A 24,833-nucleotide genomic window follows, 5' to 3' on the forward strand; every position below is an offset into this window, starting at 1 on the left:
AGGAGAACAACATTCAGACCATCTCCCGGGCTGCCCTGGCCCAGCTGCAGTGGCTGGAGGAGCTCTACCTGGATGACAACTCCATCTCCACTGTAGGGGTGGAGGAAGGGGCCTTCAGGGAGGCTGTTAGCCTCAAGATCCTCTTCCTCACTAAAAACCACCTCAGCAGCGTTCCCATCGGACTTCCCGCAGACCTGAAGGAACTCCGGCTGGACGAGAACCGCATCGCCGTCATATCCGAGGAGGCCTTCCAGAACGTCACCAGCCTGGAGCGTCTCCTATTGGACGGGAACCTCCTTGTGGACGAGGGCATTTCCCGCGGAGCCTTCCAGAGCCTGGTGAATCTGCGAACGCTGTCGCTGGCCCGGAACTCCTTAACCGCTCCCCCGTCTCATCTGCCCAGCGACTTTTTGCTGAGGCTGAACTTGCAGGATAACCAGATGAATGAGATCCCTGTGAGGGCCTTCTCCGGGCTCCGCCGCCTCGAAAGACTGGACGTCTCCAACAACCAGCTGCAGGCGCTGACACAGGGCGTCTTTGACGGCCTCCTCAGCCTGAGGCAGCTCACTGTTCGCAACAACCTTTGGCTGTGTGACTGCAGCATTGAATGGGTCATACTGTGGTTAAAGTCCCTGCCAGCGGCCCTCAACGTCCGCGGGTTCATGTGCCAAAAGCCGGACAGGCTGCGCGGGATGGTAATCAGGGAGCTGAACCTGGACCTGATCCAGTGCCCCCGCGGCGCGGCCACGGTCCCGGCGCTCACCCGCCTACCCGCGAGCCCTTCCTCTTTCCCCACGGACCTCGGTGCGCCACGGACGGAGAGCCCGCCCGTCCACGAAGAAGCGCCCGGGGCCAACGACCCCAAGCGGCCCATGCAGGAGACGCTGCACGTATCCTTCAGCGTGCTCAACCAGTCCTGCGTTCAGGTGAGCTGGGCGTCTGCTTTCGCCGTCGCCGCCTACAAGGTCACGTGGGCCAAGGTGGGTTTCGCCGTGCCGGGCGGTGGCGCGCGGGAGACCGTGGTGCAAGGGAGTCTTCAGGGAATAAAGCTGCTGGACCTGGAGCCAAAGTCCACCTATCACATTTGCGTAGTTCCGTTAGATGCTCACGACAGCTACCGTCCCGGGGACGATACGATATGTTCCGAGGTCACCACCAGGCCCGTAGCGTCCGGCTTTGGCAGCAACGCCGTGGGACCAGAGCAGGCGACCCAGCGAGATCCCAGCTCACCTCTCCTGCTGGCAGGGCTTATCGGCGGGTCGGCGTTCCTCGTCCTGGTGCTGCTCTTGAGTCTCGTGTGCTGCCACATGCATAAGAGGGGCAGCTCCGTGTCCTCGAGGTGGAAATATAACCGGGGCAGGAGGAAAGAGGACTACTGCGAGGCGGGGACCAAGAAGGACCCGTCCATCCTGGAAATGACCGAGTCCAGTTTCCAGATAATGTCGCTCAACAACGAGCAAGTGTTCAAGGGGCCGTACCACATACAGCCAAGTTACACGACTAAGGGGGGGTTCCCAGGCGCCCCTCCGGAGGACAACCGCTCGACGTACACCAGGAACAATGTCCACGTCACAGAGAGGAGCCTCACGCGGTGATACTCAGTAGGCACTTGTACATTTGTATGATACGTCCTGACATGCTTTTATTTATACTGTAAATTCTATTCACGAGCAAGGCACAATTTTGGTTTTGTGTAATACTTAAGGGATGTTTTTTTTTTTGTTTGGTGGGTCGAAGAATGCAGCAAATATGGAAGCAGCAAAATGCAGAGGAGAAGGAAGTGAAGGGTAAAGTAACGTTTTAAACAGCTCTTCTTAATGGCACAAACTGGTGGTCTTGTGTATAGATACGTTTTTGTTATACGTTATAGATAGATTTTTTTTTTTTTAATCTAAGGTATACTGTAATAAGCAATACATTTACACATTCATGCTCTATAAATATATTAATTAAGTTACAATTCTAAAAAGAAAAAGTTAATTGTTTACCTTAAAACTTTTTTAAGCATCATGCCCTCTGTAGATGTCAGTCATCATTACAGTTATCCGGTGATAAGTTATTCATGTGCCTTAGCATTTCTTCCGAACGTTTACAGCGCATTGTTTATAATCCAAGCACTGAGAAATAACATGTAATTGTGTAATTATAATAAAAGAACGTGGCTTTAAACGTCCCAGATGCATTTTTTTTGGTGGATTTTTGGATGTGCTTGTTGAAGCCAGGTTGCTAATGGCGGGCGATTTGTACGTCTCCTTATTTTAAATGGACGCGCATATGGTGATGTTTCAGATCAAGCTTTTTATTCGTTTTTTTTCTTATACTTGATTTATTCTAACATTGCTCATGTTAAGGTGTTATTATGTGGCTGGCAGGTGAATGGCACACAGGTTTTTCCTGAATTTTTCAGTGTTCTTTCTGCTTTGATCCATCCCTTCCTGTTTCAATGTGAATAAAATTGGGCAAAATTCTAAAACTGTCCATGTTGGCTGATTGTGTAATCAGTAATCACTGCATAATCTCAGTATTAAATAATGTTTACCGAACAGACAATTGGTTCAGCCAATCTTATCAGACATTTTGTGGTCTGTGAATATGCAAATCAATAAGAAAAATGCTCAATGTGCATACTATGCTATATAATAGTACAGCACTTTGCCACATAAATGATTTTAGGTTATGCTTAGGTTATGACTAATTTATACACAGACATTTTGCCGATGGAGGTACATATAGAATATCAGTGATCAATATTGGATGATGTTGTTAAATGAATGCTATTTTTCTGGTACTTGCTTTTCCTTTTCTCAGAAGTCAGGACCATTCGCAGATTTTTTTATGCAGCGTACAGCAGGACAGATGCCGGCTGTGATTGAATTCATCATCTCGGATATTTAGGGCCGGAGTCCCATTTCCCTCAGTCACGCCGCCACGCTCGAAATGAGATTTCCCCTGAACATTAATGTGGACCTGAAACCCTCTCAAGTATGCAGATCTATAATGACCCCCGTACCCTATTCTGCATATAATCTATCACTGCTCTGAGTTAATGAGAAAACTCAAGGCAGTAACCTAAAAGTAATTTAAATCAAATCAATAGGCGATGTAGATACTCAACTGTGCATCCAAATCAAACTGCAAAAACTTTGACTAATTTTATTTTGTGGTGCATGTTTATCTCTGTTCATATAATCCACGTGAATAAGTTTCTGTTGAATCTGTTCTTCCATTTTTAATCTACCTTTCCCTGCGTATGGACACGCTTCGGATTCGCCGGACTTTCTAAGAGGAGGGGTGGCCTGGAGAGCAGCTTATGTAAGTTGCCTTTAGCTGTGCCGTGGCATCGGCCCCGGAGGTGCACGTAATGATTTCTGCAACGTGACATTGTGCTGATGAGAGCGCTTGGCAGGCCTGCCCTCGTCTGCCGTACCCCGAGCGGGAGTGACTGTCAGGGATGCAGCGCTGGCCGCAGACGCCCTGTCTGGAGCCGGTGCCGGTTGCCCTCATTGATTAAGACGGATGCTCGGGCGCGCTGAGAGACAGCTTCACAAATTGAAGTTGATATGGGAGCGTCAGATAAACTGTAAGATTTTTTTTTTTACCATTCAGAGCCTTATAGACCACAGAAATGTACAAATGCACTTTTAATTATCAAAATTGATTTTTTTTTGCTCTGTTGCAGGCAACATCTTTCAGTCAAACTGAAATCCTTGTTCCTTTTAACGAATGAAATTGTCCTCTGCGATGGGGGTGCTGTGTGCTGTCCCGGCTCGCCACAGTTGTCAATTATAGTAATAATTACTTTAGCTTAATTAGCTAATTCAGTCGCAGTCAGAATTGAATTCCTCTCCACAGCAACCCGCACGGCAAGTGCTGGGAGTTGGGAAGGTGTTTCGTCTCGCTTTATTTCCTCTGCCGCCTCACTGGATTCCCATGCATTGGAAATAAAAAAAAAAAAATCATAATTCTGTTTACAGGACCCTGAGATAGTCGCCCGTGGCCCGAGTTCATAAAGAAATGGACTCTGCAGCCAAAACCATCAGTTGCATTTCACTTACGTCCTGCGTTTGCACTGTTCATTACGTGCTATTGTCAACATGTCCTGCGGGCAACAGTCAGGGTGAAAAATGCCAAAAATAGACATGTTCTGGTTCCCCCGCGGGGGACATCTCCTCTTCTCAGCCTGGGTGGTGCTGAAAAATGAAAGGGGGGGTGAGGTGGCAGGGAACGGATCAAGTCGGCTGCTCGTGTGTCAGGCCTCGCCGGAGGTGGAGAGGCCAAGCGCGGGCGGCTGTTTGGTGATATTTACATAGATGCAATTGCCCCGTTCCTGCGCGGCGAGGCCGTGCGGTGCCTTTCTTTTTCTGCGCTGCGCCCCTGCTGAAGGTGAGATATTGTGTGCGGCCAGAGGCGATGCGTATCATAATAAATGCGTATCAGTTATAGCCCAGGCCCCCACCACATCAAGGATTTTTTTTTACAATCGTGTGATAAGGCCACAAGAGTTTCGTTTTTAGCTTGAATTGCAATGGAGATATATACATATACGAATCACACAGCACTAATAATACATATTCTGCACTCATCACCTTCATCTCCATAACCCAGGGTGCATTGCAGCTGGGTGGAATTTGAACCCCAGGTTTAAATATGGGACAATTTACATGCCCCACAGTCATTCCACAATATGAGTTTTGATCCTGAACTAAAATATATTTAGAGTGTGTGAGTGAATGGCGTGTGTGAGTGTCTTGGGAGGGACAGTGACTAATGGAAATTGAATAAGTGAGTATAACAAAGCAGAGCTCCTGGCGTTTGTGCATATTTTTGATGATCATGAAATGCACACAATATTTTAGTTGTACCTTTTATTGTGATTTCAAGTTCATTCTTCAAGGCCCTAACATTGAATACATTTTTGTTTATTATTCTAAGTGCGTGTAATTTAATTGACGAGTTATTTACCCAACCTACATGCAACTCCTTTACGTGGCTTTCACATGGAGAGAGCACATTAATCTCGTTTATGATCAGTCAGAAGAGTAAGATTTGTTTTTAGCACCGTGGCCTTTATGCTTCTCAGACGAAAAGGGCACCATGCCTCAGAAAGTGTATGTAGGCCACGCCAAAACAACGCCTTAATTTACAAGATTTGTGTTCTCACCGTGGCCAGAGACACGACCCATGCGTCTCAGAATGCCAGTAATCATGTTAATGCACGCTGTGAAGTTTCATGATATCTTAAAGTAAGTACTGAGTACTGTCAGAAAAAAACCTTTAAATGCCTTCAAACATGGACAGATCCTTTACCCCCAATTCACCATGTTGGTCTGCCTACCGTGCTGTGACCCTTGAAGCTGTTGAAGGAAATAACTGGCACACTGAGAGTAGAATAGAATAGAATTGGAATTTTTGACACCCAAACATGAGGTGAACACATGAACACTTTCGTGTCTATGTCAGACAAGGATAAAAACAATGAATAAAACCAAATATGGTTGTATTGAGTTGTAATCGGGCCTAAAAAGACAGAATGCGGCTCAAGCTGGACAGAATCCTACCTGACAAGTATAGTTTTTAAAAGTTTGGCTTTCTTTAGACTAAGAGGGAAAGGATATGCACGGGGAAATGTGTGGGGAAATTAGTGGGTTTAAAACATACTCAGCAGAGGTGAGCCTCTGTTTCACTGCTTCAGCATCCATTTTCGCATTATTATTTAAACCCGTCATTTGACTATGGTGGCCGAGAACTGCAAATCCAATTAATTCATATTATTTAATACTAAAAAAATATACAGTACAGGCACACAAGGATAGAAGGATAGTTACTATCCTAGTAGACTGGAAGTTCGTGTTTGCTGACTATTCATGACCGTTCGAGCCTGTACTCGAGCCCTATGCTGAGAATCAACCTCTAGATTTCATAGTTTCCATGCACACTATCTTCTCAATCACTCACTCACATTTCCGGGATTCAAACCTTGCAGGCCTGGAATAGCGCAACTGCTACTTTCAGTCGCTGCTTTCCTCAGTGTGTGCATTTTGTGTTTCTGTTGCACTACAGATCCAGCATATGATGTGATATGTTAACACAATGAAACAAGCTCTATCAGAAAATAATGTGTGTAAAATGGTTAGTTGGGCTTCAAAGTGAGCAGAGAATATTTGTCATCACCATTCAATAATTTTTTTCTGTATTCCAGAAGAGCTCCAATCACCCCAGTTTGTAGTTTCAATTTGCAGTTGAAATTCAGCTTTATTGTCATTTCAGCTGCATACATGTTAGACAGAATGTAGTGAACCAAGTGCTGCATGTAACATTTACCTGTGCGACGGAGACGAACCGGGCTACCTAAAGTGCAATCATGGGACACAGGCAGTGCAGGACAAACAAAATTACAAAGAAGAACGACAGCGTTAAACCAGTGAAATGAATAATGAAGGTAAATGAAAGTAAAAAAGAGCAAATCCCATTGTGCAAAATGGAACAGTCCAATAACTGATAATATTTTCTAAACGTGAAAGAGCTAGTGTGACTTGGTCAGTCCAAAACTGCTCAACTGCGTCAGGCCATGTTGTTCTGCAGTGGTGGCCTTGTGGTTAAGGAATCGGTCCAGAAATCAGAAGGCTCGAATCCCCGTTGTGTCATCGTGTGCTGTGCTGCAGTGTTTCACAATGACAATCACTTCAATTTGCTTTTTCTGCGAGTGGTAGCAGGCAGTTCTACTCTCGTGGAAGTAGAAGCACGCAGGAAAGTGCGAACTGTTTAGATTTCACAGACTCTCGTTTCATCGCTGAGGCCTCAAATGGCAGGTTGTCAGCACATATTAAATCCCCCTGGCGGGAACAGTCTCGGGCCTGTCTACAGTCTCGGCCTGAGAGGACACCTGCGGGACTCATTTAATAAAAGCTATACAAGAGCAATTTCACTTTCTCATCTTATCAGGATGCTTTTCACAACATAGTTTTGGCTTGAATATGCAAATGAGCAAAGAATGAGCAAAGAAAGGCGGGCTTTTGAAAAGCTCTACTTGTCGGGTCGGCTCGGGACAGATTCTCATTCCCAACTTTTTATTCCCGATTACACCTGTAGTCTGGGGGCCATAGTTTACTGGGGCTAAAAATGACACAGCACAGAGGGCACCTTCACTTCGGTCTCATTAGGTCAATAGTTCACCCATCACAACGCCTGTCATGATCCGGTCCGGAAAGGGATACTCCGGGCCGGGCATCCGGACCGCAGTTTCATGTTCGTCCTGTGTAATGTTTCCTGATCGTATTCACCTGTGTCTGATGTATAAAGCTGCCCTGTTTGTGTCTGTTCATTGTTACAGGTTACCCGGTCACTGTTAATGGATGTCTCCCCTGTCCTGTTCATCACGACATGAACCCCTGTTTCTTGATGTCATGCGAAAGCGTCCTTCTCCTCATCATCTCTTGTCAATGTTCCAGGTCACCTGCCTCGCGGTGCCAAACGGCTGTGACAACGGCAGAACGAAGCCGCTGATAATCTGCAAGTTCAGACCAGATGCGGCCCAGAAACCTATAAATATGTTACAGCCTTCCAGGTCATGTTTAAAAACCAAGGTTTTGATTTATCTGGATAATTTAAAGCAAAAGTCTGTATTTTCCGAGCAGAAAGGTCCTGACCTAAACTGTGAATTATTTGTGACCTGTAGCTGCTCTGTCCAAGGACCATCCGTCCATCCATCCAATCCAACCATGTTGTATCTTTGTTCATAGTCACCCACACACTCATTAGCACAATTCCTTACATTGCCGTGTTTTCTGAACCTGATGCCATATTGACATTTCAGGCCGGCCTATTCCTGCGGTAAACGAAATTAATTGGACATTATGTGTATTATTTTTTGATCTTGTGTTGTAATATACCGATGTGTCGCTAGCGTAAGTAAATGCCAATAGCATGTTGTCTGGGGGGGGACAGGGACGGGGACGGGGACGGAGACGTTGTTTAATTGGCCAGCGCGGTGTTTTCTTCTGCCAACACCTACAGCCGGTGCTTCCAGTATACATAATGATGTACGCTCACACACCAGCTCAGCCTGAGCACCTTCCTAATTAAGGCGCTTCTAAAAGATGGCAATTTCTGCTGGGTCATCTGTGGAGGGACCCAGAGGACCATTTCAGAGATGATGAACCGATGGTTGTGGAATTTGCTCCGGGGGGCAGAAATGATGCTTCTTGGCGGCGAATCAATACAACTCCCCTTCGCAGGACCTGGCCGCGGAACGGTGACTACTGCATCTGTCAAATAAGGTCGAGTTAATGAGGAGAGCCTTGAATATGGCTTCTCTAATTTACCTCCTGCACAGTGCAGCGAGGGAGCGGAACGTGGGATGGACAATGCCCATTAGTACAGCTGTTCCCTGCCTTCTACAGTTCCCGGCATTCCGAAGCTGGAATCATGCAATGTCCATTCTGTTCTAGTATCTATCATTCACTTTGTCTCCTGTGTTCATCATCTCGCTCACGCTCGTACCATACATGCTCGTTTATTTCTGCGACAATCGCTGAAATGAATTCAAATGAACACATCCTGCAATTTACAATAAAAATTATATACAATAACAGCTATTTATTTTGTGTATAGCCCAAAAATCACAAACAGTATTTCTCATTGGCCTCTCGGGACACAGGGAAAAACTTACAAGGAGAGAAAAAGGGCTCAGGGCGGGAATCCGTTTTCCAGGGTAATGAGCATCAGTGACGAGTTAACAAAAGTCGTGCACATAGGAAGTCCAATATTTCCAATTCTCCCTGCCGATGATGCACATCATGAGTCCATGTCTCATCATACATGGTCTCATCCTCGGAGGTCCCCTGGGGGCTTGATTCAGTGTTCCTCACAGAGAACAACCCGAGCAGCGGCAGACGGCGACATTGAACATCAGGTATGGGAATATGGTGGTACACTAACGCTACGGCTGTCACGGCCATTTGGCATGGCGAGGCAGGTGAACTGAGATGAGGACAAGACTTGATGATGAAGAAGGACGCATTTGCATGATGTCACGAAACATGGGTTTTACTACGTGATGAACATTAACAGCATTTATATGATGCCCTTATCCAGAGCGTCTTACAATCAGTAGTTACAGGGACAGTCCCCCCCCTGGAGCAATTCAGGGTTAAGTGTCTTGCACAGGGACACAATGGTAGTAAGTGGGATTTGAACCTGGGTCTTCTGGTTCATAGGCTACTACCACCCTATCACATCCGGTAACAGGTGAATAATGAATAGTGAATAGTGAACATTGAACATGTAACAATGACCCGATGGTGAACAGACACAAACGGGGCAGCTTTATAAGATCACGATTAGGAAACATTACACAGGACTAACGTGAAACTCCTTCTGGACCGGATCATGACAATGGTTGCCTGGTGAAGCGAACACTATCTGTGTTAGACTGACTGTGTTTTAAACTGAACTTGATAATTGACACAGTTTCTGGGATTTGTAGCAGCATTGGCAGAATTAACAAAAGACCAAAGTGAACCGATGTGTTTTCCTCATCCCTGTTTAGTGTGCAGAGCCTTTATTTTTATAGTTCATATAGGTATTTAAGTTCGTTCAGGTACTGTGGGGCAAAGCCATGTAGTGCTTAATAGGATTTTAGTTAACCCTAAATGTGATGGGTAGCCAGTGCAGCGAATTAAAAATCGAGGTGATGTGGTTGAATTTTCTGGTTCTAGTTAGAACTCTTGCTGCGTCATTATGAAATATCTGGAAATTACTTGTGCACTCACTAAAACATCCAGACAGCAATGAACTGCAGTAATTGACATAGCCTTGACATAGTAAAGACGTGGACCAACTTCTATGCATCATGCACTGAGATAATGTGTCTCTGCTTTGCAATATTTCTATGGTGTAAGAATGCTATCCTGTAATCCGAATAAGAGACGTGCATCAGTAAGGACACAGGGAGCCTTTACTTCTGCACTTACGGTGAGTTATGATGTAATTAGATAGCTTATTACATATTCTTATTTACTGTTTATTACACTGTGGGGGAAATTACATTTTGTGAATATATGTGATTATTTTAAAATCTAAAATCTTCAAATCTCCCTTACCACCCCTGTGTCCCTGAGCAAGGCACAGGGGGGACTGTCCCTGTAACTACTGATTAGTAGTTCTTGATAAGGGCGTCTGGTAAATGCTTTAAATGTAAATGTTGGAAAACTGTTGGTTTCTGTGCACATTTCTGGTGAAAGGTCGCCATCTGCTGGTTACCAGTGTGAACAGCAACTTGTTGGGTCCTTTCATGTTGTAAATTATAGCACAGATGAATGCGATAAATAAGTAAATAATTCACATAAACAAACAGTGTAAAATTAGGCTTGTGTGAGGAAAAAAACGTAAACATGTATTATAAAAAAAAGTTATGAATTGCATTTGTCCTCCGTATTTAACCCGCGCCCGGGTCTGGATTCGAACCTGCAACCTCCCGATTACGGCGATTGCGCTTAAATACACAGAAACTCGTCGTTTTCTCTCGTTTTAACAGTCCTGGACGGGCTCTGCCGACGCGCCGTGCCGCAGTTCGCCTCCTCGACCGGCAGGCGGCGCCGTTGCGCGGACCGAGCCCGCGGCCTGTAAGCGAAACGGGCCGGAGCTTCCGGGCTGTCGCGCTACTCCGGCGCCGCCGACGACGACGTTCCTTCGGCCCGTCGTGCGGCGGAAAAGATGAATTCTTTGCAGAACCTCGCCCTCGTGTGCGCGTCGGTCGCCTGGTGCTTCGCGGAGGACTACGTCCTCGACGACAAGCCCGGTTTGGGGAGAACTTTTGACGGGGTCGGCGGGTTAAGTGGCGGTGGGGTGAGTAGAAAATTCGCTTTCGGCTCGTGGTCGTTTTTGAAATGAATTCGCGGGAATTAATTTGACGTTTGAACGCCAGGCGACGTCGCGCCTGCTGGTGAACTACGACGAGCCGTACCGCGGCCGGATTCTGGACTACCTGTTCAAGGTGAGCCCTCTGCAGCCGCCCTTCTGGCTACATGCAACTGTACGCTGTATGCATAGGCTGTATGCAACGTTTCAAAATAAATCCCAAATAAAAACCTCGAATCCAACCCTTATCCTGTTGTCTACAAGTAGTAGGATAAGTGCGGGAGTGCATGATTTACGGGGAGTTTGAACCCAGCTGAAAGGCGCTATATTCATGTAAATTTATATCATTCCCTGTCTTTCCATTTGGAACTTTTATTTTGTAACGTCGCATGTCGTCCAAAGCGGAGAGACAGCCCGGAATTGGGAGTGCGGCTGTATTATGTCTCGGCTGCAGCACTTGAAAAACCAACGTGTGTATGTGTGTGTAAGGTCACAGACATGACTTTGTGAAAGTGGAGATTTTTTTTTGTTTACTGAGAGATGTGAAAGTGAAGTGACAGCACACAGTGACACAACGAAAAGTCTCCCCTGCATTTAACCATCACCCTTGGTGAGCAGTGTGTGGGGGAGGGTGGTAGTAGCCTAGTGGGCAACACACTCGCCTATGAACCAGAAGACCCGGGTTCGAATCCCGCTTACTACCATTGTGTCCCTGAGCAAGACACTTAACCCTAAGTTGCTCCGGGGAGACTGTCCCTGTAACTACTGATTGTAAGTCGCTCTGGATAAGGGCGTCTGGTAAATGCTGTAAATGTAAATGGGACGGTACTCTGCTCGGTGGCACCTTGGCGGATCGGGACTCGAACCGGCCACCTTCTGATCATGGGGCCGCTTCCTTAGCCGCTAAGTGTCTGCAGAATACAGACCTCACCGCTCACTTTACTGAGGTGTCTTGACATCGTAGCTAAACTCACACTAGATTGCGTCTGCTGCATCAGCGTTGGAAAATCGACTATTTTAAATCTATTTTTAATAGTACGGCTATAACAACTGTCATCACACACTGAATTATACATAAAAAAAAAGTGTCAGTAAGCACCTCTGGTTACGTAGTTTCTTTTAGAGCTTTAATGGCAGGTCTGTTAAGGTTTTATACAAGTCACCCTGTGCTTAGCTCTGTACTTTCCACGCAGTGGTATAATGAAAATCATTATAGTGCCATAAAGCGAGGCCACGTTGTCGGTTTTATTTCATGCCTTCATTTGCTTTACAGCCAAGCTTCGGGGCGTCCTTGCACATTCTCAAAGTTGAGATCGGAGGCGATGCCCAGTCCACAGGTAACAGCAGCCGAGCGCGAGAGTCCGGACTAATGGCGACATCTCAACCAAATTGTTCTGGAATGTGTCCCCAGATGGAACTGAGCCGTCCCATATGCATTATGAGAATGATGAGAACTACTTCCGGGGCTACGAGTGGTGGCTCATGAAGGAAGCTAAGAGGAGGAACCCCAATATCACCCTTATTGGTACGGCGTGCGTTGACCGAGCATTACGTGTAACGCAGAGCCTGAGCATCACTCATCCACCCTGTGATCCCGACTCCAGGCCTGCCGTGGGCTTTTCCGGGATGGGTAGGGCGTGGGAAGAACTGGCCGTACAATTTCCCGGATGTGACCGCGTCGTATGTGGTGTCCTGGGTTATCGGCGCTAAACAGCACCACGACTTGGACATAAATTATATTGGGGTAACGTTTACGCTCTTGTATTCTCCATCAGACATTCGCACTTTTGAAACACGATTACGGTCCCCTGACACGAAAATGGCACTTAACGAGATTATTGAACATTAATACGAGTTCCCCGAGCCTGTCCATGGTCCTGCAGTGGCTAGAAATGGCGACAGGTGTAAAGAGTGCCTTTGCCATTCTGGTTCAGGCGGCTGTTCTGGGTAAAACCCCAACGCTACAAACACTGTGGTTGGTTAATGGGGTTGTTGACATAATTTCCGCTCAACTTGTATTGGCCACCCTCCTTCTCGTCCCGCCTCTCTCCTCCTCATTAGCATTTAAAGCTACAGTCACCGAAACGGCGCGTCCTGGGACTGGATCAAAGTGGCTGTAATTCTGCACCATGGCTGAATTTCAGAAAGAGACTAGATACAGTATTAGGGGACCTATATAAAAAGCAATAATTTCATGTCAGGGGACGTTTAAGCAGTAATGTATGTTGAAGCATTTAAAACCCTCATAATGTTTAATTTGCAATCAGTAGATTTGGAACGAGAGGTCGTTTGACAGCACATACATTAAGGTTAGTATTGGCAAAAATATTATTGGCTGTGAATATTAATATTTGTGTTTAATGACCTTTTAGCAGATTTAGTTAAATCTTCAGCAGGGGAAAAATCAGCCACTGACTGAAACTAGTGATTGAAATTGGCATAAATGGTCATTAGATATGATAGTTATATATATCCCTCTGAGAATATTGCTCTGCGAAGGTTCTTCGAAACACGCTGGATGTAGCCGGCCTTAGCGATGTTGGCATCATTGCCGCTGATGGGGACTGGGCCATTTCCAGTGCTATGATAGTAGACCCCTTCCTCGCTGACGCTGTAGAGGTTGTAGGGTAAGTAAGATGACGCTGGGGACGTAATGTCCACAAAGAATATGCCAAAAAATATGCCATTACCTGCATGCACATCTGATTTTCACCCTGTCAGCCTCATTGATGTCAAAATTATTTACATCCGTGCAATTAAAACATTTTAATCAAATATACCATTATATTAACAGCGTGTCCCGTGTAAAGCCCTATATGAGACAACGAAGTTTGAATGAATTTCTGTGCAATGCCTTCACAAATAATAACTTTTAAATCGAGTTGGTGGCTGATTTTTTTTCTCCTGATCATTTCCATGATAAAATATTTGTTCTGTTGGATGGTGTATATTTCCAACAAAGGTGTAGGAATTTCCTGAGCACCTCATCGCTTCCCACTTTTCACCCTCTTTTTTCCCCACTGGCTAGCTCCTACGGTACACATTGGATAAGAACGGTTTGGAGAATGTCAAAATCATAGCCAGTGATAACCTCTGGGAGCCAATAACATTATATGTCCTTCGTGACGGAGAACTCAGCGATGCTGTAGATGTTCTAGGGTATGGACATTTTTTACTGTGTTCACTTGGGGCGTGTGAAGAGTAAAGCGCTGAATAACTTTGGGAATAATGTGGGGTTTGCCCTGCAAAAAAAAAAAAAAAAAAAGACTGAAGGCTGTTGAAAAAAAGTCCTTTTTTTTGTTCTTTTGTTGCACCGTAGGGCCCATTACCCCGGCACCACTACGGTAATGGACGCTCTACAGACTGAGAAGAAACTTTGGTCCTCGGAAGACTACAGCACCTTTAACAATGAAGTGGGCGGAGGATGCTGGGCACGAATCCTCAACCAAAACTATGTCAACGGCAGAATGACGGCGTAGGAGTTCCATTTAGTTTTTTGCTTTATTAGTTTGTATAAAAAAAAATTTTCAATATATTGACAGCAGTCTGTTCTACATGTTCTCTTTATTTGTAATTATTTATTTTATTTTAGGACCATATCGTGGAATCTAGTGGCCAGCTACTACGAGATGTTACCGTTCGGCCGTGATGGGCTCATGACTGCTGAAGAGCCATGGAGTGGCAACTACGTAGTGGAGTCTCCAATCTGGATAACTGGTATTTTTTTTTTTTTTTATAAGGCCCTGTGATCAAATGATCACCTGAGAGCCCTAAACAAGACGATAACGTTCTAACTGGGTTGATGTTTTACAGCTCACACCACCCAGTTTACACAACCTGGATGGGTCTACCTGCAGACGGTGGGACATCTGATGCAGGGCGGCAGTTACGTTGCTCTGACCGATCAGAAAGGGAATCTTACCATCGTCATCGAAACGATGGTGAGAGATTTAAAAAGTTAGCTGTGCCCATCTCTTTATTGCATATGATGCTCTTTATAATGCCAGTTCGTAATGTTTTTATAAATATTGTTAAAATATAGACAGGGGCTTTATGGCAGCAAAAGCCTTCTCAGACATGCAATAGGTCTGGGGGTGGTGCAATTCCAACATCAATCCTAATATAACAGCTAATAAAATTTCACACTCTGCAGACTCACGACCACTCGGAGTGCATAAGACCGCCGCTCCCTCCTTACAAAGTCGTGCCCCAGAACGTGACCTTCTATTTAAAGGGATCTTTTGTGAGTACAGTTCCATAGTGTGTCACTTGGTAATGGTTCATGAGCTCGTGCTGTTTAAATTACGAGAAAATATTCCTACCGTCTCCCCAGGCAAAAATATCCAAGATGGAGGTGTGGCGTTCTAAGTTTGACTTCACAACCAAAAAGTCATTTTTCTTCCAGAAGCAGGATCCGTTAAAGGTAGCTTTTTGTTTTCTGTAAAACATAAATGCAATACAGAAGCAGTGATATTTTTATTCTCAAAATGAATCCCAATGGAAACCATGCTATGAACTTAATGTGCGTAATTGAACGTTAAAATCATTTTTTTTTCTTAATTTCAGCTGTTCGATGGTTCATTCACCTTGAACTTGGATGTTGATGAAGTTTATACTTTATCTACCATAACCACTGCTCAAAAAGGAAGTTACCCCGATCCACCTCCGTCTGCACCCTTCCCTAAAACATATAAGGACGATTTCAATGTCGGTAAGTGCAGTGAGAGGAAAGCTACGATTTTAATAATTATAACAAAAATAATTGTTTATTCACCAGATTTATTTCCTTATTTGTCCAGGAAACCCGTATTTCTCAGAGGCTCCAGACTTTGCAGATCAGACTGGAGTCTTTGAGTACTTCATCAACCTAACAGATCCCGGCCCACATGTTTTCACTCTGCGTCAGGTGGTCGTGGAGAGACCAGTTACCTGGGAGGCGGATGCTGATCAAACGATCAGTGTTCTTGGCGATTACTCATGGTACGGTTATTCAATTATTTTCTGTTAGTTGTGACGTTTTCTAACCGGCTGAATTATTTCCAGTTTTTATTTCCCCCCTGATTCTTTTTTAGGCAGAATTTGACAGTCACATCTGATGTGTACATAGAGACTGTCAAAACCGGCGGTGTGTTTATTGGTGCCAGAGTGGATCAAGGCGGAGGATCGGTGAGAAGTGCCAAGGGAATCTTTTTCTGGGTGTTTGCAGATGGCACATACAAAGTCACTGGTGATCTGCGTAAGTGGGATTTGATGTGCACTTTCTGAATGATCTGCAATTATAATAAAAATCACAACCAGAAAAGACCTCTGCCAAGGACAAGAGTAGATTTTCTCTCAAGTATAGGAATTGTCTCTGGAACCTGGAAAATTATGGCAAACTATTAGAAAGCAATAATTGTCTGTCTCCCAGTGATTCCTCCCTCTGAATATATCTGACATATAGTCATGGTATTTCTAACATTTGGCTCTGCTTCGTGTTTCACTTTACTGCCATCTACAGAAAGGAAGCTTCTTGTCTTTTGTAACTTTTTTTTTTTTTTTATTCTTTTCTTTAACAGAGAAAACGAATGTACTTGCCGAGGGACCGTCTGGGACAAGAGCCCATGTTTGGCACACATTATGTTTAACTATTAAGGTATGATCAAATTAGCGCACATATATATATGTGTGTGTGTGTATATATATATATGTATGTGTATGTTTATGTACATACATATATATTAGTACAGGCCAAAAGTTTGGACACCTTCTGTGTGTTTCTTTTCTTTTTTTTTTTCTCTATGACCATTTCCATTGGTAGATTCTCACTGAAGGCATCAAAACTATGAATGAACACATGTACTTCTCTCGATGAGCTTAAAGAGGTCGTCACCTGAAATGGTTTTCCAACAGCCTTGAAGGAGTTCCCAGAGGTCTTTAGCACTTGTTGGCCCCTTTGCCTTCACTCTACGGTCCAGCTCACCCCAAACCATCTGGATTGGGTTCAGGTCCGGTGACTGTGGAGGTCAGGTCTCCACTTTTTGTTAAGCACATAACTTATGTACAAGTTTTGATGCCTTCAGTGAGAATCTACCAATGTAAATGGTCATGAAAATAAAGATAAGGTGTGCAAACTTTTGGTCTGTACTGTATATATTATTTTTGCCATTCTGTAATATGTTTAAATTGAAATGAGGAATTCGTATTTTCAGGGCGACTATGCATCAGGCACGCTGAACGGATCTCCGCTTTGGAACACTACTGTCACGGCTGTGCCAAATAATGGCTGGGTGGCCATAGGCACGAGCTCATTTGAACTCGCACAATTTGACAACTTTTCAGTTGAGGCTCAGTGAGATTTCTGTTGCAATCGCTCATACTGTTGATTCACAATGGCTGCTTGCAAAATCTATGAATAAATAAGGTGAGATACTGTTTACTACTACTGCTAGTAATGTGATTTAGTCTTTTAACAAATAAAAATTGAATGCATTTCTGTGTTTCTTTGTGAAACACACAATGTGGCTTAAAAGCTGCTGTACTTGACAACCATTTTAACAGATCTGTGCACTTGCAAATATGATTTGTATAAACTGCAGTTATAATTATCTACATGCACCAAATGAGATATATTTATTGTAAATATGTTTTGATTAAAAAAAAAAAAAAAAATTTATGGGATTTTTATACTGTAATAGTTACTTGAACTGGAGTGTCTTCTGGCCAAATGAGATTGCAACACAGCGTTTCAACAGGTTTCACATGGATTCTTTGCCAAGATTATGATCAACTTTGCTGCTTGCAAACAAGATTTCTGAATTATCTGTTATGTGTAATAAAAAATATAAGAACACCTCCACATATCCAGGCATGTCTCTACTGATGCACTACTTGATCGTGGCCGCAGAGATCTAAAAATGTTATTGAAAATGAATCCCATTTGATGGGGGCATTTTGTAATAGGACCAGGTTTTAAATAATCCTTTAATCAACATGCACCTTTCACTAATATTAAAATCTGAATGTTTTCCCCTAAACTTGTCTTTTTGTAAGTGCTTTGTTTAAAGAACAGTAATAAAGTGAAGCGATATTCCTGATATGCACTGAAGACTTGCGTCGGGCCCGACTGTTTCTTTGTATTAGAAATAATTTGACTGATAGTTACAGGTTTGACACATTATTTTAAACAGGCTGACAAAATCTTGACAAAACATCTATATCACCATGCAGTGGTGGCCTAGCGGTTAAGGAAGCGGTCCCGTAATCAGAAGGTTGAATCCAGAGCCGCAGAGGTAGCACTGAGCAAAGCACCGTCCCCACACACTGCTCCCCGGGCACCTGTCATGGCTGCCCGCTGCTCACCAAGAGTGATGGTTAAATGCAGAGGACACTTTTCGTTGTGTCACCGTGTGAGGTGTTGCAGTGTGTCACAATGACAATCACTTCATACATACAGTACAGGCTAAAAGTTTGAACACACCTTCTGATTCAGTGTGTTTCCTTTATTTTCGTGACCATTTACATAGATTCTCACTGAAGGCATCAAAACTATGAATGAAGACGTGGAGTTATGTACTTAAAATAACTGAAAACATGTTTTATATTCTAGTTTCTTTGCTCTGATTACTGCTTTGCACACTCTTGGCATTCTCTCGATGAGCTTCAAGAGGTCGTCACCTGAAATGCTTGAAGGAGTTCCCAGAGGTGTTTAGCACTTGTTGGGGTCCAGCTCACCCCAAACCATCTCGATTGGGTTCAGGTCCGGTGACTGTGGAGGTCAGGTCTCCACTTTTTGTTAAGTACATAACTCCACACGTGTTCATTCATAGTTTTGATGCCTTCAGTGAGAATCTACCAACGTAAATGGTCATGAAAATAAAGAAACACATTGAATGAGAAGGTGTCCAGACTTTTGGCCTCTACTGTATATAATCAGCGATCGCTGTTGACCTTGCTTGCATTTCTATATCTAATTTTTGTACCATTTCCTATCTTGGCGACTCGACAACTGAACTCGATACGCTGTGTTCGTGTTTGCCTGCGCATGCGCACACACGTCTCTGCCTGGCCCGCGTCGGGCCGTTGCTTAGTAACGCGCGTCAACAAGGATGGACGCCAAGCGCCTTTTCCTGAACGATATCGACGCGCACACTTCAAAATGCATCGCAAAGGTGAGCCGTGCGAGAGTAAAGGACTTTAAAGGAATTCGGCCTTGACCCTGTTAAAAGCGGACGTTCCCGAACTGTCTTTTTGTGCGCAGCACCTGTCCTGCTGCGTCGCCGGAGCGTCTCTGTCCGAAGCGGCCGAGGCAGAAACGCGGCGGGATGTAAAAGGCGCGGAAGGTGGCACTTTCCAAGTCGTGGGAACCGTCAGGGGACGAGGAGAGGGCAGCAGGAGCGCTTTCGCTCTGGAGGAATACCACGTGTGTACATCCACAGCAGGCTGCTGCCTTACATACATCAGCAATCTTTCCCACTCATGTAGATTCCTTCTCTACAATATCAGACGAATCCGTCCTTATCTGTCAACACAGGCCACCTAGATACTGGTTCAGTCCTTGGTAATCTCAAGACTGGACTACTGTAACTCCCATCTAGCTGGTCTACCACTATGTACCATCCGACCTCTACAACTCATACAAAATGCAGCAGCACGACTAATCTTCAACCTTCCCAAATTCTCCCACACCACCCCTCTGCTACGTTCCCTCCACTATCTCCCAGTAGCTGCACGCATCAGGTTCAAAATACTGATGCTGGCCTACAAAGCCAAACATGGAGCAGCACCACCCTACCTCACAGCCCTTATTACACCTCGCACTGCACCTCGTATACTCCGAGCCTCCAGTACTGCTCGCCTGGTCCCTCCATCTCTGAAGGTAAAAGGAAGACGCTCATCTAGACTCTTCTCCGTCTTGGCCCCTCGGAGGTGGAATGAACTTCCCCTCGAGGTCAGAAACGCTCAGTCACTGAGCACCTTCAAACTGCAGCTCAAGACCTTCCTCTTTAGAGAATATTTAGATGAACTTGTAACCTTCTTATTATCTGGCTTATGTATAGAATCTACAACAGAGTGAATAAAAAGATTGTATTCATAGTTGGGGGTCCTAGTGAACCAGAACTGATCACTTCATCAATGGTAACATGGAAGCACGTTGTAAGTTGCTCTGGATAAGGTCGTCTGCCAAATGCCTTAAATGTAAATGTAAAAACCGTCCATCAGACGGGTCAAAACTCTCATCTAGGCCTTGTTCATGGTGTAAATGTCTCTGGTAGAGTCCCAATGTATGCTGTGTTCGATAATCCAAGTCTGTCACTTTGGATGCTTAATTGATTAATTGTTGAAAACAGATCAAGTTGACAGTAGTACACCATCTAGTGCATCAGCAGACGTGGGTTTGACTAGATCTTCGAGTACATTTTGTAATTTTTCACATTTTCATTTTCCTGCAGCAGTTAGATCGCGGTGAGCTCCTGGACCGCCTTCTGGATTGCGACGTTGTGATTTACACCATAACCGAAAATTCGGATCAGATAGAAGAAGCCTCATGGGCTGTTGGAGGTATTTCATGAACCCAGAAGTTCGCTTCATCACGAGGTCTAATGAACGTAATAATATGTTGTATGTCCCCCTCCGCAGCTCTTCATGAAAAAATGGACACGTTTACTCGGCCGAAAATGTTCATTCTGATCTCTACTGTCCTGACGTGGGCCCACAGCAAGCCAGTGGATCCTGTATGATGGACCAAGAGTCTTTTCTTCTGTTCATTCTGCTTCCAAAGCACAGTTACCCACGATGGCTTATTTCTCCTAGGACGATCCAGAAATTCCCTTCACGGAGGACGATTACAGGAGACGAAAACCTCACCCCAATTACAAAGATCACATCAGCGTGGAGAAGCTTGTGGTTAAACTGGGTAAAACGGTAGGTTGAAGTTTTGAAAGAATCAGTTCAACTATTGCTGGACATGATGGATCATTTTGTATTTTTTTTTAATTCAGAGTCCTTCCCAGCTCTCAACATACGTTGTTGCGTCCGGCCTCCAGTACGGAATGGGGGAGACGGCGTTCCACTTTTTCTTCAAGGTAAACGACAGACGAATGCTGATTCCCGTTGCCGGCGGCGACGTTAACCGCTCGGCTGCGTCTTGCAGGCATCGTGGCTGGGGCAGGTCTCTCGCGTGCCCATCTTCGGCGATGGGACGAACGTCGTCCCCGCCATCCACGTCAGCGATTTGGCAGGGTCGGTGCATTTCTCCCGTTCGCCTGTTTCACGTACAGCGAGGCTGCCGCGTTTCACGTTAAAACGAAATGTCCCTTTGTATTTCAAGTGTGATTCAAAATATAATCGACCACAAGCCAAAGCCGCCTTACTTGGTTGCAGTTGATGGTTCAAAAAGTGCACTTGCCGATATCGTGAGGGTGAGTTCCCCGCATTGTCGTTCAGCCATCGTCGCCTTTCGCAGCCGTATAACCGCCCGCATTCACGCCGTCAGGCCATAGCGTCGGCGCTTGGGCACGGAAAAACACAGAACGTCCCCAGAGAAGACGTTTTCCTCACCAGAGAGCTAAAGGTAAGACACAGACCACGAGGTCCACTTTCCTGGCATGGCGTTAAACGCGTGGGCCGCGGTGCAACAACCTGCGTTCTTCCGCCCCAAAGCAAACGGACATCGACGGCGTCTTCGTCGACCTGCGCATGGAGGCCGCCTTCGTCAGAGGTCATTTCGATCTGCGCTGGGTGTCTGAGAGCGGCATTGTTGACAACATTGAACTCGTGGTGGAGGAATACAGACAGGCCAGGCAACTGCTGGTAAGACAATTGTTCGTTTTTTTTTTTTTTTGGGGTCTGCTTTCAAATGATGTTAAATAACATTTTTAAAAATAAAAAAAAACCTAAACATACATTTTCATTTACATTATTTATCAGACGCCCTTATACAGAGCCACTTACAATCAGTAGTCCCCCCCTGGAGCAACTTAGGGTTAAGTGTCTTGCTCAGGGACACAATGGTAGTTAGTGGGATTTGAACCCGGGTCTTCTGGTTCATAGGCGAGTGTGTTACCCACTAGGCTACTACCACCCACACTGAGGTGGCTTTCACTCTTATCCAGAGTGACATAAGTGCTGTGAAGTTTCCATCCCTGAAACTACACTCATTTGCACCAAATGTTCAAACGTGTATTTACTAAAGTGAAGATTTTTCGAATGATTTCACCGTCTGGCAGAAACGCGTAAACGGTAATAGGATGATAGGACCAGTGTGCCCATTTATGCCAGTCACCACGAAAGAGTTGCTGGCGGGCTTGTATGAAAGCTGGTATGATCTTCTTCACGATCAGCCCATCCGTATGTGCATCCTGGGCCCTCCTGCTGTTGGAAAAAGTACCGTAGCAGAGAAGATCTGCCAACATTACGGATTGCACCACGTCAAAATCAAAGAGGCAATCGCTGAAGCTACAATGCAACCGGTTAGTAAACGCGCACACACACCTCAAACAGGTTATTTTCATCCTCCGTTTTATAGCAACATCGCATGTACTTGCTGAATTGGAGTGGGAATTCTGTATTGACTCGAATGCAACGTTTAGGAGCTGTCGCAAGAGGAGGAAAATCGCAGTAAGGAGGACGCAAGCAGCGCTCGGGAACTCCTGGAAGCCCTGAAGGAGAACATGGAAAAGAACGGAGGTACGGTACATGCCTAGGTGTACGTTTTGTGTACGCGATAATTATGAAAGCATCCCGTCCATCAAAATGATTTCCTTTTTTCCTCCTTTTAGGCAGATTGGACGACCAACATGTCATCAGCATCATGAAGGACAAGCTCATGTCGAAACCATGCCAGAACCAAGGATTTGTCCTAGATGGGTTTCCAAAGTCATATGAGCAGGCCACAGAATTATTTAACAGTAAAGCTCAACGTTTAAACACGAAAATGTTGCAAAAATGGAAGTATTGAACCTAAATGTCTGGATATTTGGTTGGTTTTTAGTTGATGAGGATGAGACAGAGGACACAAGTTCAAAAAAACCCTTGATCAACCAGAAAATAATGCCAGGTTTGCACCATGGCTTTATTTTTTCATGGTTGTTACATGCTACTCTGTCTTTATACATGCTGTCTGTCCTTTATTTCTTCAGAGTTTGTGTTTTCGCTCGATGCCACTGACGAATTTCTTAAAAGCCGTGTGCTGAACCTCCCCGAGAATTTGGTGGAGGGGACCTCTTACACTCAGGACCGGTTCCCCTCCCGTCTGGCGAAATTCCGAGACGTCAACGCCGAAGATGAGTCGGTCCTGAACTACTTTGACGAGGCTGAGATTCACCCTGAGCACATCGGTGAGAGAAACTTGAATGGATCTTGGCTACAAATGTAGAGATTTTGAATTTGAGAGCAGATTACGGACACCATGTACAAGAAGTGTGGTGGGGATTCCAGGAAAAAAAAAAAATCAGTTCTTTATCAATTAAATTGATCATTCGTTCTTCACTGCAGAAATCACCAGCGGCGACGACACAGGCTACCAGCTGGTGACACAGAAAATAATCGAAATCGCAGGCAAGCCACGGAACTTCGGCCCCACCACTGAGGAGGTGCAGGAGGAGGAGCTAAGGAAGGCAGAGGCGAGGCTAAAGCAGCAGGCCGCGGAGGAGGCCGAGATGGAGCGCAAGGAGGCGGAGGAGGCGGCTTTGCGGGAGGCTCGCTGGGAGGAGTGGGTGAGCTCACGTGACCCAAATCACAAAGTGAAAGTGATGTGATTGTCACTGTGATACACTGCAGCGCACAACGAAATGTGTCCTCTGCTTTTAACCCATCACCCTTGGTGAGCAGTGGGCAGCCATGACAGGCGCCCGGGGAGCAGTGTGTGGGGACGGTGCTTTACGATTCGAACCGGCAACCTTCTTGACCACTTAGCCAGCGCTGCCCCACCACTCAATTTCAACATCACCTTTCGGTTTGATCAGGTTTTGTGAGTCTAAAATAAGTTAACAAAGAGCTGAGTTGTTACATTTACATAATGCTGTAATATCAGTTCTATGCAAAAAAAAAAAATCATCATAATAAACACAGCAATGCTTAGTGGGAAATATTTGGGTTCAACAGGAACTCAAGAGATTTTTATAGGTAAAACAAGCCTTGAGTTTAATTAACATGCAATTTGTTAGCCCTAATTTCTTTCTTTGCTTCAGTAAAATGTAATGTTTCCACAGAACAGCAGGCTGGCGGAGGTGAGACGGCAGGAACAGGAAGTGCTGGAGGCGCAGTCGGCCTCTCAGCGCAGTTACCTCATGAAGAACGTGATGCCAACTCTCACACGAGGCCTGGTGGAGTGCTGCAAAATACGACCAGCAGACCCAGTGGACTTCCTGGTAATGAACTCTATTTTATTCGTTTAAAGTCACTACTCGTAGTAATGTTAATGATCATGTGTGATGTTTGGTTGCAGGCTGAATACCTCTTCAAAAACAACCCTCAGCTTGAATGAACTTCAGGGTGAATTTTTATTATTTTGTAAGCATAAATAGTAGGACAATTATTTAAATAAATAAATAATTTTTGGCTGAATTTGAATATATTCCTTTAAATAGTCAAATTTGCAATGCTTCCACATGTACACACTTGAACTGTTGTAACCAAATTAGAAATTATACATTTGTAACATAAAAAAAAACTTAAACACATTTATGTGCACTTTTTTGTATTCGCATTTACCACCTGTACGTAAAGACATAATAAACTGGTTCTGAGTTTTATTAGTCACATCTGCTAATTCACATGTAATTTGTTTAATGGCTCTCTGAACGGTCGGAAAATAAAGGTATACCCGTTGCACACCTAATTACCTTGATTTTGCCTGTAATTTTTTTTTTAACGGATAAATGTTTCTAATGGCAGATAATTGCTTCACTTTTTAATATTCCCATTGACAACTTAGTTGTATTGGTTGTACACACACACGCGCACACACACACGCACACTCTTTCTCCATTATTAAC

General features: G+C 44.8%; 3 protein-coding genes across 5 annotated transcripts in view; all 3 read left to right on the forward strand.

The window, feature by feature from the left end:
• Positions 1 to 1,704, forward strand: part of LOC114795593 (leucine-rich repeat transmembrane protein FLRT2) — a 3,783-nt gene extending 2,079 nt beyond the window's left edge. The window contains exon 2 of the mRNA XM_028989083.1: positions 1 to 1,704. This exon is cut by the window's left edge and continues 642 nt beyond it. Coding sequence (XP_028844916.1) covers positions 1 to 1,595 — 1,595 coding nt within the window. The 3' untranslated portion in view covers positions 1,596 to 1,704.
• Positions 1,705 to 10,622: 8,918 nt separating this feature from the next.
• Positions 10,623 to 17,689, forward strand: galcb (galactosylceramidase b). 3 transcript variants are annotated; one of them, XM_028999431.1, is made up of 17 exons: positions 10,623 to 10,845; positions 10,925 to 10,993; positions 12,131 to 12,194; positions 12,269 to 12,382; positions 12,462 to 12,601; positions 13,128 to 13,166; positions 13,357 to 13,484; positions 14,177 to 14,332; positions 14,450 to 14,574; positions 14,671 to 14,798; positions 15,011 to 15,100; positions 15,191 to 15,280; positions 15,424 to 15,568; positions 15,657 to 15,837; positions 15,930 to 16,093; positions 16,416 to 16,492; positions 17,049 to 17,689. In XM_028999431.1, exons 1-17 carry the CDS (start codon positions 10,714 to 10,716, stop codon positions 17,190 to 17,192), a joined length of 1,986 nt encoding a protein of 661 aa, XP_028855264.1. In that variant the 5' UTR covers positions 10,623 to 10,713; the 3' UTR covers positions 17,193 to 17,689. The 3 variants fall into 3 exon arrangements, with proteins under 3 accessions (XP_028855264.1, XP_028855256.1, XP_028855271.1); XM_028999423.1 differs by lacking the exon at positions 13,357 to 13,484 and adding an exon at positions 13,886 to 14,016; XM_028999438.1 differs by lacking the exons at positions 13,357 to 13,484; positions 16,416 to 16,492; positions 17,049 to 17,689 and adding an exon at positions 13,886 to 14,016 and having other exon boundaries at positions 15,901 to 16,072.
• Positions 17,690 to 18,909: 1,220 nt separating this feature from the next.
• Positions 18,910 to 24,713, forward strand: ak7b (adenylate kinase 7b). The gene is made up of 18 exons (XM_028969973.1): positions 18,910 to 19,007; positions 19,097 to 19,258; positions 20,289 to 20,397; positions 20,476 to 20,570; positions 20,650 to 20,760; positions 20,838 to 20,921; positions 20,990 to 21,078; positions 21,167 to 21,257; positions 21,332 to 21,409; positions 21,499 to 21,648; positions 22,179 to 22,307; positions 22,428 to 22,524; positions 22,617 to 22,745; positions 22,829 to 22,894; positions 22,977 to 23,174; positions 23,332 to 23,552; positions 24,048 to 24,206; positions 24,284 to 24,713. The coding sequence occupies exons 1-18, from the start codon at positions 18,945 to 18,947 to the stop codon at positions 24,320 to 24,322; spliced, it is 2,070 nt and encodes a 689-aa protein (XP_028825806.1). The 5' UTR covers positions 18,910 to 18,944; the 3' UTR covers positions 24,323 to 24,713.
• Positions 24,714 to 24,833: the final 120 nt, after the last annotated feature.

Source organism: Denticeps clupeoides, chromosome 1, assembly GCF_900700375.1.
Source record: "Denticeps clupeoides chromosome 1, fDenClu1.1, whole genome shotgun sequence".
Classification (NCBI taxonomy): Eukaryota; Metazoa; Chordata; class Actinopteri; order Clupeiformes; family Denticipitidae; genus Denticeps; species Denticeps clupeoides.